General features: G+C 35.8%; 1 protein-coding gene across 1 annotated transcript; it reads right to left on the reverse strand.

Annotated features, from left to right (window-relative positions):
* Positions 1-5,409: 5,409 nt before the first annotated feature.
* LOC131657376 (F-box/kelch-repeat protein At3g23880-like) lies at positions 5,410-6,694 on the reverse strand. The gene has a single exon (XM_058926787.1). The coding sequence runs from the start codon at positions 6,690-6,692 to the stop codon at positions 5,529-5,531; it is 1,164 nt and encodes a 387-aa protein (XP_058782770.1). The 5' UTR covers positions 6,693-6,694; the 3' UTR covers positions 5,410-5,528.
* Positions 6,695-11,729: the final 5,035 nt, after the last annotated feature.

Below are 11,729 nucleotides of genomic sequence, written 5' to 3' on the forward strand. Positions count from 1 at the left end.
TATAAGTTAGTTCGATTTAGATAAGCGGATTCGTGAGTTGACCTGCATCCATAACACTCTAAATTCAAGCAAGAAAAAAGTGCAAAGGCATAATAAATACTAATATTTTTGAAGTCTTTAAAACTGCAACTCGCATCATAAGTCACATAGGCTTTCCTTTGAAACCAACCCATTCAATTTTCTTATCTTCTTCTTTGTCCTATACATTGTGGTATACTCCTTCCATCCACCTAAAAGTAAGGATAAGTTCAACCAAAATGAAAATTTAACAAAAGGTATATAGTTAGAAACAAATGGCAGAATGAAGTTGAAAAACGATAAAATGTTAGTAAGCATAGAGTAAAAGAGAGAAAGTGGGAGAAAGAATGCATAGAAGTACTAATAGATTATTGTAAATCTAAGATTATTGGCATGTTTGTTTCAGCTTTTAAAAAATAGATTTTTTTCTTTATATTTTTGAAAATAAATTTCTTAAGAAAATTTCTTCACCCACCTCCTAACCTTCTTGCCCACCCCTGGTGAATTTACCACAATACCCCTTGTTTCGGAAGTTCATTTCCGAAACTGTATTTTTTTTCTTAAAAAATGTGTTTTCGGAAATGTATCTCCGAAAACGTGTTTTTTTTAATATAAAATATTGATTTCGGAGATGCATCTCCGAAATAAAGTTACTTTTCAGAAAATGTGGTGTTTCGGAAGTTCATCTCTGAACGCACCCCCCTTGGAGAATTCGGAAATGAACCTCCGAAAATATGTCTGGACAGAATAAAATGAAAAACAACAACAATTCGCTTTATTTAATCGGGTAAAGATTACAACGATAATATTACATAAAATTAAAGTTACATATTGTTGAACACGGGTAGGTGGGGATGAGAGAGTGGTGGGGAGAAAAAAAGGCTTCCAAATTTCAAAAGGTTTTTTTATTCTTTTAATAAAAATACGTACTACTATAAGTAACAAATGACGGAGGAGGTGTAACCGGGGCCGGAACATATGACGGAGGAGGTGGATGTCCGGAAGAAGAAGAACCGGAGGTACGTCCACCGCGAGACAAAGGAGCCAATCAATGTAAGCTATAGTTTATCATTATCATCAGGGGACGTCATTACAAAAAATTGGGAAAAAAATCTTATTATTTTTAATCTTGATTTTTTAGATATATATATATATATATATATATATATATATATATATATATATATATATATATATATATAGATATAGATAGATAGATAGATAAATATGTATATTTAATTTTTTATATATTTATTATTGATTTTTTTTTAGAGAACAAGTTGTATTGAAAAAGAACAAAAATTTTAGAAACACGATTACAAAAAAGACGTAAAAGCCTAAAAGGAGAAAATTACACACCGATTGAAACCTAACTTAAGTAAAATAATTGGTTATTGCTAAACTCATAAAAGTTACAATTGGATTGAGTAATTTTCCCAATATACGACCACCTCCAAATAAGCGCTTTACAACTCCAAACCACATCCCTCGCATTCCATGTAGAATTGTTAAAAATAATATTATTCCTATACAACCAAAGACTCCAAACGATAACCAACCAAACAATTTCCTCTTTAATTTCCTTTTATTGACATGCTTAAAACGATAAAAGGAACTCTAAAGCCAAAAATTCTCTTTAAAATCTAACTTGATGTGAAATATCAAACCTATCCACTCAAACATCTCCTTCCACATGACTACGACATTCCGACAACACAAAAAGGAATGAGACAAAGATTCACCAAAGTCATCACAGAAAACACAAGATATATTCGAAGAAGAATTAATAATACCTCTAATAAAAAGCGAATCTGTAGTTGAAATTTTGTTGATAAAACACCTTCATCCAAAAGCATTCACTTTGAGAGGAACTTCCACCTTCCAAATAGTGGAGAAAACCGAGTCGTAGCGATTTACCGGGCCTAACGAAACATACTGTTTACACAAGGAACCATAGCAAGAAGACACGGAGAAAATGCCATCGTCTGAATGCTGCCAAGAAATAGAATCCGTCTGTTCTGCAGAGAAAACAACCGCGAAAAAAACCTCAAGAAGGCTGTCAACGACAGCTGAACATCCAGATGAATACGGGTTAGGAATTTCAAAATCTCCCAATGCCAAACTCCATCTATCCAATCTCTCATACCTCCAATAGAAGCATCCTGCAAAAGAGTTAAAGAATACAAATCCGGAAGAAGTTCCTTAATAATTTCCTTATCCAACCAAATAACAAGCCAAAAAGAAATGGAATGTCCAAGGCCAACAGGAAACTTGCAATTCTTAGCAAAAAAATTCTTCCGGAAGCTTTTTCCCAAACAAAGAGATATTCGACCACCAAACCGAACGAGAACTGTTAATAACATTATTCTTAACTCCAAACGCTGCCCTTAATTTAACATCAACATACCTCGCCTTCAACATCCGAAACCACAAAGAATTAGAGGCTCATAAGATTCTCTAATTCCACTTCAAAAGAAGAGCGTTGTTGAAATATTCCAATCTCCAAAAACTGAGACCACCCTTCTCAACCGGGAGACAAATATCATTCCAACTAGCCCAATGCATTTTCATTTTCTCCTTTAAACCTCCCCACAAGAAATTGGTTTGCATTTTATTAATTTCTTCTATTATCTTCTTAGGGGCTTTTTAGAAACACCAATTCAAAACCTTCAAAAGCACCTTAATGGCCCAAAGATGTTTCTAACTCCCATCTCCTACCAATAAAGTGTCATCTGCAAATTGTAGCATGTCTGTGAAACATCTACCATTCACATTGCAACCCGCAAAATCACTGTTTTCTACCGCTTTACCAACCAAAACCCATAAGCCTTCTGCCACAATGACAAAAAGAAAAGGAGAAATAGGATCACCTTAACGTAATCCCATTTCCACTTCGAATTCCTTAGTAGGACTACCATTAACAAGGACCGACATTTTACTCGGAAAAACTAAAGACTCCATCCACTTCATCCACATAGTCCCGAAACCAATCCTCCTCATCATGTATCTAAGGAAGTTCCTACTAACTTTATCATAAGATTTTTCAAAATCCACTTTAAAAAGAAGGAACTCATTCCCTTCCTTATTAGCATAATCTACCAACTCATTAGCAATAAGAATCCCGTCGATCATTTGCCTACCCGGAACGGAGGCGCTTTGGCAATAATAAATTATCGGAGAAAGGACCTTTTTAATCCTACTAGCCAATAATTTAGACATGATATTGTAAATACATCCCACTAAACAAATAGAGTGATACTCATCAAGACTCATCGGATTAGAATTCTTCGGGATAAGAGTGAAAAATGATGATGTAATAGATTTAGATAAGACCGCCCGGAAAAAAAAGTTCAAACACGAGAAGACATTTTCTTTTAAAAAAGACCAATAATTCTTGATAAAGAGAAGAGACATACCATCTAGACCCATACTTTTCGAACCATCGCAACTCCACACCCTTCCTTTATCTCCTCCTCCAAGAAAGGGACCTCAAGTGATAGACTATCCTCCCTACTCAAAGATTTAACAAAGATACCGTCCAAAACGCGTCAGAAATGTGTCAAGAAAAATGTCCATCGCACGCACGATAGGCTGCATCGCGCGCATGATGCTTGCGTGATTTTTCTTGTAATGACACACTTTTGCTCCTTTTTAGCAAGATTTTTCCCAAGTCTCTTATTTCTTCATACTTTATCCGTTTTGCTCTGTTCTTGGGCTATTCTTCATCAAGTTAAGAGATATTTGGCTCGATTTTCTCTGTTTCTTCGATTGAATATATGTAATGACAGAGTGTTGTCATCCATTTTATGGGAATTTTCATGGATCGATATCAATAGCTATTTAGAGACACATTCCTAATTAGTGGTTGAGTGTTGACATTGTGGGTGCAAACACCCATTGATATCATGAGAGACACACACTTCCGATGAGGCATTGTGAAACCCCGCATACCTTACTCCCAAAGGGGAGGAGAATACTTGAGTTCCATATCTCATTGTTAATATATCACACTAGATGTCTGAAGCACCTAAAATGACCCTTCATCTCCAATTGGCCAAATGAGTTAGATTAACCATACAAAGATCTTGGATTCCCAAACCACCCTTGTGCGCAGGTATACACACATCTGCCTACTTAACCTAAGAAATTTTAGAGTCCTTTTTAACCCCTCTCATGAGAAACTTCCTTTGAATCTCAATAATCTTCTTCCACACCTTAACATGAATATATTTGTGATGACTTTTGAATTTAAATATTTATTTCCATTTGAATTTGGGACGGGGAACAAGTATTTAACTAAGATTCGAATTTGGATATGGAGAAAGCAAAATCCGTCCGTGACCCGGTCTGTTCTTAGTCTTAGGGACACGTTAAAGGGTGAGAGGTATAATTCTCTGTTATTTTTGTGTGGCTTGTAGTTTGATTTCCTTCTCTACAATTTTATTAATTTTATGGCAAAATATGAATAAGCTACGTCGTGCAAGTTTAATATTTAAATGTCCGACATATATTGACCTTATCTCAAGTTACATGTAGTGTCGTTCCTACTTCCAATCTTGACTTCCTAAATATGGTTTACCGTGTGGTTCTTTCATCTAGGGATGGCAACGGGTGCGGGTTTCACACTATCCAAACCCGCACCCGAAATCGGCATCCGAACTCGAATCCAAACCCAAAAGTTATTCGGATGGCAAAATGACACTCACGCCCACACCCGTTGGATTCGGGTTTTTTCACCCAAACCTGAACCCGCAACAAAATAAATAAAATATAATTTTCATAATATTTTTCAATATATATATATATATATATATATATATATATATATATATATATATATATATATATATATATATATATATATAAGCGGGTGTGATATCGGGTTTCGGGTGTGGGGTTCACACTACTCAAATCCGCACCCGAAAAATCGGGTGGCACCCAAACTCAATCAATTCGAGTTTTCACCCGTTGACTCGGGTTCGGGTGGGGTGGACCCGTGAATTTAGGTTTACTTGCCATCTCATCCCTAGTTTCATCTTAAGTTATGTATGCTACACATATTTGTACATTTAGTGATGATTTATTTTACTCGTCCGATCATTAAATGCGAATGTGGTTGTCGAAATCCATATATTATAAGTAATAGTTCTATTAACATTTAGTATTTAAGTTTTTAAGAAAAACTTCATTCCCATAATTTATCATCACTGCCTAAAAAATCATAGCATCATATCAAACGGTACAAAAATGGTTAGATATAACAAGGAGGCTAAAGACACCTCAAATATATTAAAGTAGAAACAATGACATACAAACACTTGCATTTGATGAAGAAAATATAATGCGCTAATATTTTAGAATCCAAAATATAAATAGAAACACTTTTTTTATTATTCAGAGAACTCCTAGTCTACTAAAAGTCCTCTAACAATTAGAGACTGCAAGAATTAGTAATAATTAGAAACCGCAAGTAAGTTCTGAGCACATAATGCATATAATACATCCTAGCATTAAGAACAGGGTGAAATCAAAGTTTCAAGACAGAGTTTTAGGATGTTTTTAAACACAGTAACCTTAAAAGTATCATTCTTTGGATCATAAACAATCCACTTCGTTTTCCAATCGTCTAGAATTTCCAACAGCAGTTGGCCATCCTCAAAAATATACAACGCATTGGACAAACTATAATCCTTGGTAGGATCTTGTATGCATGAAAAGGAGAACAGTTTAGTCCAAGAGTCTTGAATTCCATATTCCTTCATGACCCAAATATGATGACCAGAAACTAAGCACAAGCAGTCCCGCAAGACAGACAATCTCAAGTAATTCGTACTGATCTCTGCATGATCAGGGGGCAAAAGCTTCTGATAAGAGTCGTTTCCCAAATCAAAAGAAACAATGAAGACCGGACCTTTGCGAGGCCATTCCGTATAGGCCATCCAATTAATTGTATCTCTTACCAGTGTTCCGGACTGCTCATCAAAGACAGCACCAAAACTAAAGCTATCACCGGTTTTCCAAAAATCGGTGCCCAAAGTATGAAATTTTACTTTAGTTGTGTCAAAAAAGTTTGTTTCGGAGTAGTAAAGAACAACCGCTTTGTAATTATCAGAAACGTGATCATAGCCGAAGCCGACGGTCATATAAATATAAACCGTCTTAAGAATTTCACAGTTTTGAAAAGGGGGTAATTCCTTGAATTTTCTAATGGAAGGATTCCACAATACAACACAGCCTTTAGGTTTATCGTAAAGACAAAGGATGCCGTCACAAGAACCAGCAATACTGTTGAAAGAAAGGCGACGTTGTTTGACTTTAGTGGATAAAACCGATTCGAGTGGGTAAGAATTGTGAATCAAATACTGTTTATTTCTGTATTTGGCGTAATGGAGACGGTGAGTGGTTGAGAGGCTGAGGTGCTTTCTGGTGAAACTGCGATCGGAGATTAGAGAATTCCATGACTTGCACATGCATCGGAGCTGTACCAGGAGTTTCACAGGTAGCCTGCAGAAGATTTCGGCGACGAGATCGATAGGAAGATTGGGAAGTGAATCATTGTTGATTTCCTCCGCCGTCGCCATCTCTGATTCTAACTCCGGCGTCAAATTAGGGTTTCTTCTAAAACGTGGCCGTTTCCGGGGGTTTTTTATGTTAGATAGATAGGTGGTAGACATGATTGATGGTTACTTTACTCCTCTCAAAAAAAAAATTCTCTATTTCTCATTTATAGTTTTTGTTTTTTTAGATTACTTCAATGACAAGTAACAATTCTAAACTAAATCTTTAGATAAAAAATTTTTTTTGTTTGATTCATTATTAACATATCTCAATATTAAATTGAAAATCTTTCGTTAGTAAAATTAAATAATTCTTTTAACATCATATTTATAATATTTATTTATTAAATTATTTTTAATATAATAAATTCACATAATTTGTTGCATATTTTTCGTTTCAAGAGCTTTACAATTAATTAAGTTGTATACTCATTAATTAACTAAAGAAAGGGTAAGAGCATTGGAAAACGGGATTTAGGGGAATTTAAGTAGTTGAGCAAGGGTAGGAAGTAGGAACTAAGAGATTGAACAAAAAGTGCAGTAGCTGTATAATGTATAATGTAAAATTAATTTAAAAAAAGTTAATTAAAATTCAAACTAAATAAATTAGGAGTATAATAAAGAATAAATTGGGAATGGGGAGATTGTGGCATCTTGGATAATCATTTATCTAGTATTTTTTTGAGATCGAAGTGGGATTCTTTCCGGAATTCTTTGGTGGGGTTCGGCCCTCTTTCGGTTGGAAAGGATGAAGTCGGGTGGAAGTATTCGGGGGGCGGTTTGTTTTCCGTGGCTTCTTGTTACCGGTTCTTTGTTAGTAAGCGGCTTCCTTTTGGACCTTTTGAGAAGTTTAATGAGGTGCTAACGTTAATTTGGAAGTTGGAAGTGCCGTTCAAAATCAAAGCTTTTGGATGGAGATTTTTTGTGAATAGGCTTCCTTTTAAGGATTTACTTTTGGTTAGAGGTATAGTTTTGTCTCCGGATAATTTAAAATGTGTTTTTTGTGGAATCGATCCGGAAAATCGGGAACACTCTTTTTTGAATTGCAAAGTGGTGGAGGTGGTTTGGAGGGATATTTCGGTTTGGATTGGGAAGCCTTGGAAGGTAATGGAAGAAGAGTGCAAAATGTGTTTCATGGATTGGTTTGTTTTTTGTAAAAAGAACAAAGTTAAAGCGGTTAAATTAGGAGTTGTGTGGTTAGCTACTTTGTGGATTCTTTGGATTAGTAGGAATGGAATTTGTTTCCGTAATGAAGTTTGGGATGTGAATAATACTATATGGAAGATTAAATCTTTGATTTGGAAATGGTCGTATATTGGAGAGATTACCCACCCCATTTGTAGCTTTTACGAGTTTAACAAGGATCCGTTGTTATTTCTCTCGTAAGTCTAAATGGTCTGTAATTTCTTTTTGGCGGGGCTTTCCCGTTTATGTGTAATCAGATATTGAGAACATTTAGTTCTCCGTTTTAATGAAATCCTGCTTACACAAAAAAAAAGAATACATAGGATCATATAAATAAAAGAAAAAAAAACAAAAACCTAAATTTTTTCTAAAACTTAAAAAAGAGTTGATTTAAAAAAGAATAACCAACGTGGATCCTCCACACCCCCTTTATACCATTCATCCATTTTTTTTTTGCATTTTTTATGTGGATATAGAAAAGGATGTTTTTTTTTTTGAAGAAGCAAAAATATATTATATATAAATATATAGCACAAGAAATGCTAGAGTTGCAGGTGATACAGTACAAAATTAAACCTGTTCAAGACAGCACCAATACTAAATTTAAAGAACACCAAAATCTAAATACACACTAAAGCACTTTGCTGCAGCTAGATTGAGAAGTAGAGACCAACATAAAGAAAGAAGGTACACCACTACATAACGCCACCACTGATATGCTACTGAATTCCGATGTAAAGACCGATAAATTAAAAACTTCCAGCATAGAACACCACCTCTGCAGCACCCGAATATGGCCGTCTGTTCGCACGATACACAAACTGCTGAAAACTCCTCGCAATAAAAGTCACAGTGCATCAACTCTGCAGTGCTCGATTCTCCGCCATGCCGGCCAAAGCTGGGAGTTAACGGGATGGCAACCTCTTAAGGTGACCATGGCAACTTTTGTCCCCTAATTGCTAAAATGATCGACACGCTCTATCGTTAACAGCATAGGCTCTGAAGCAATAAAACAGATCACCTGCAAAGACATAAAGGAACTGGGCCAGCAGCAAGAGTAGAAACACCAAGACTATCAAAAACATAACACCATAACCACATATGCTAATAAGTCATCAACAACAGTCCAAAGGATTCGAAATCCATTGGCTTAAGGAAAAGGAAAAGCCTTTAAACTTAGATTTTATCCATTTCCAAGCCAACACCTTAATTTCGTCGATCCAAGCTTCCAACGGCCCACGAGAGTTTCTGAAAATCATATCATTACGCCTCTTCCACAATATCCAAATGCACGCGAACCAGATAACGGAGAATCTATCATCCCTCACTCTACCTTTTCCTAACAGTCCGGTGAATTGATCTAAATGAGCTAAGGCAGAATTTTGCAAGGCAGCAGAAATTTTTAGCCAGGAAAGAATTTTCTGCCACACAGCGGAGAAAAACGGGCAGACGAAGAACAGGTGAGACGAACTTTCATCCGCACCACAAGCTGCGGGGAATCCAGAGTGGGAATCGCTTAAAATGCCTCTTTTAATGAGGTTATCTTTCGAGGGAATCCTATTCTGAAATAGCCTCCATGCTAAGACCGCGACCTTAGATGGAATAAATTTGTTCCAAGCAGTAGCAAAGGAGTGATGGTTTACAAGGTTACCTCCTTCCAAGATGGATTCGCAAGCTTCTTTAACTGAATATTTGTTTCTACCCCATAACCAAACTAATTCTCCATTTCGGACTTTTGAACTTAATTTCCTTGAGAACCAGTTGGTGTTAAAGCCCCACGTTCCATTCTCTAATTTTTGGAGATCTTTCCACCAATTTGAGTGTAGCCTACCCGTTCTATTAATATCTCCATTGCTTACTCCGTATTTACTCGCTAAAACATTATACCATAAACTGTTTTTTTCCGTTCGCAACCTCCATTCCCACTTCCCAAGCAAGGCTAGATTGAAGGCCTTTAAGTTTTTGATTCCAAGAACCCCATCCTTCTTTTTACGACATACTTTATCCCATTGGACCCAATTGATTTTCCTACCCTCTGATACCCCACCCCACAAAAAGTTTTTAAAGAGAGATTCGAGCTTAGAGATTATACATGACGGAGCTTTGAAAAATGAAAGAAAGTAGACTAGAAGAGCATACATGACAGATTTCAACAGGACGATTCTACCGCCAATTGATAAATGCTTGTGGTTCCACCTGAACAATCTACTTCTGACTATATCGAGAACTGGTTTCCAAAAACCGGCCCTACGCGGATCTCCACCAATTGGTAATCCAAGATATTAGAAAAGGATGTCTTTTAACTTTTTCAAAGTCTTTTATTTAGAATCAATGTGTGATAGACATATGTCAATAATAATAATAATAATAATAATAATAATAATAATAATAATAATAATAATAATAGTTAAAAATAAAATCAAACCGTTTGATCACTTCCACGTATGAGATAAGCCACAAGTCACATGTACTGTTTATTTTCTTTCCCCTTTTCAATGTTACCGTCAACCACTGTTTACTCACCCAAAATCAAAACACCACTGTTTACTCACCCAAAATCAAAACTAATCTGCAACCTCTAAATTTTGTTCATTCTATTTCTCTTTCTCAGCCTCTCTTGCTCCACAAAATCTATTTTTTTCCTTCTTCATTACATCTATTTCATCATCTTCACCATTTCAGATCTGTAAGACCGCCGACATAAATTCCGACTAAAGCCAAACCACTTCAACATGCCTTTTTGTTTTCACCATCACCAACTTGCATCGGAGGTTGTGGAGAATGGTGGTTGCGCTGGAAAGGAAGAGCAAGAGCCTGGGCAACTGCCCAACCTCGCCGGGCGCTGGCTTCGCCCATGCTTACAGTAGCATAGTATTAGATTCTAGGTCTTAACAAATTGTTTCATAAGCAATACTCAAATAACAGTGATGTATAATGTTTTCTTGCAAATGTTTGTATGGATGTACTTTCGATAGTGAAGTGAGATAATCATTTTAAAGATCATGCAGTAAATGTTTGTTCCTGCAAATAGAAACAACACCAAAATGTTTGCGAAACCTATTCAAATAATTATGTGAATTTGTTCCTGCAAACAGAAACTAAAAGTAAGTTAAAAAAAATCCATTAATTAAATTAAAATAATCTTGAATATGCTCCCGCTTGCAGAACAAGAAATAAAGGTTTTATGAATCGATTCACAAATACCTTTGAATAGGATCATTAAGAGTTGACTTTAATCAACAATTTTATTTTATGCATGTAAATTGATTTTTTTCTTCATGTGATACATTCTATGAGGAAATTAAAAGTACGATAAAAAAGCAAAAGCATCAAAACTAGATAAACCGATAACACGTATATGTTGTTTCACTAATGTGTCGATGCGACCCAGGTAGATGAAATGCTCTCGTTTGCATTACATGGCTACCGTACTACGATGTGCACATCAACTGGCGCAACTCCTTACTTTCTTGTCTATAGCATGGAGGCTATACTTCCTATTGAGGTAGAAATTCCATCATTGTGAGTCCTCGCAGAAGCAGAGCTTGAAGAATCAGAATGTATTAAGGGTAGTATAGTCTTTTAGTGCTAGGAGATAAGGTTCTCATGTAAATAAATAGAAGGCTGACATTTGTATTCTTTTTTATGAGTTTTTGATGAAACAAACTAACAGAATACAGTTACGTTTCTGTTAGATTCAATCTTCTTCTTCTCCTTTTTTGATGTTTCCATGGCTAAAAGCTCAATTCTCTTCATCATTGAGCTACACTTGATATGGTATCAGTAGATTTTTGAATCAAATCTCATTCCAAGATTTGTATTCTAGCTTCCGCATTTCCTGTTTCATCAAGATTTGCTTCGTTTCTTGCATCATCATGGAAGATCAACAGCAGAATCCATTTTTCATCCATCACTCGGATCATCCTGGCCTTGTTCTGGTATCGCATCTCTTGACGGAAGATAATTATC

Source organism: Vicia villosa, linkage group LG3 (assembly GCF_029867415.1).
Source record: "Vicia villosa cultivar HV-30 ecotype Madison, WI linkage group LG3, Vvil1.0, whole genome shotgun sequence".
Lineage (NCBI taxonomy): Eukaryota > Viridiplantae > Streptophyta > Magnoliopsida > Fabales > Fabaceae > Vicia > Vicia villosa.

What these genes read in the sequence shown, in the direction of transcription:
- LOC131657376 (XM_058926787.1), bottom strand. Translation starts at nt 6,692, where the DNA reads ATGTCTACCACCTATCTATCTAACATAAAAAACCCCCGGAAACGGCCA.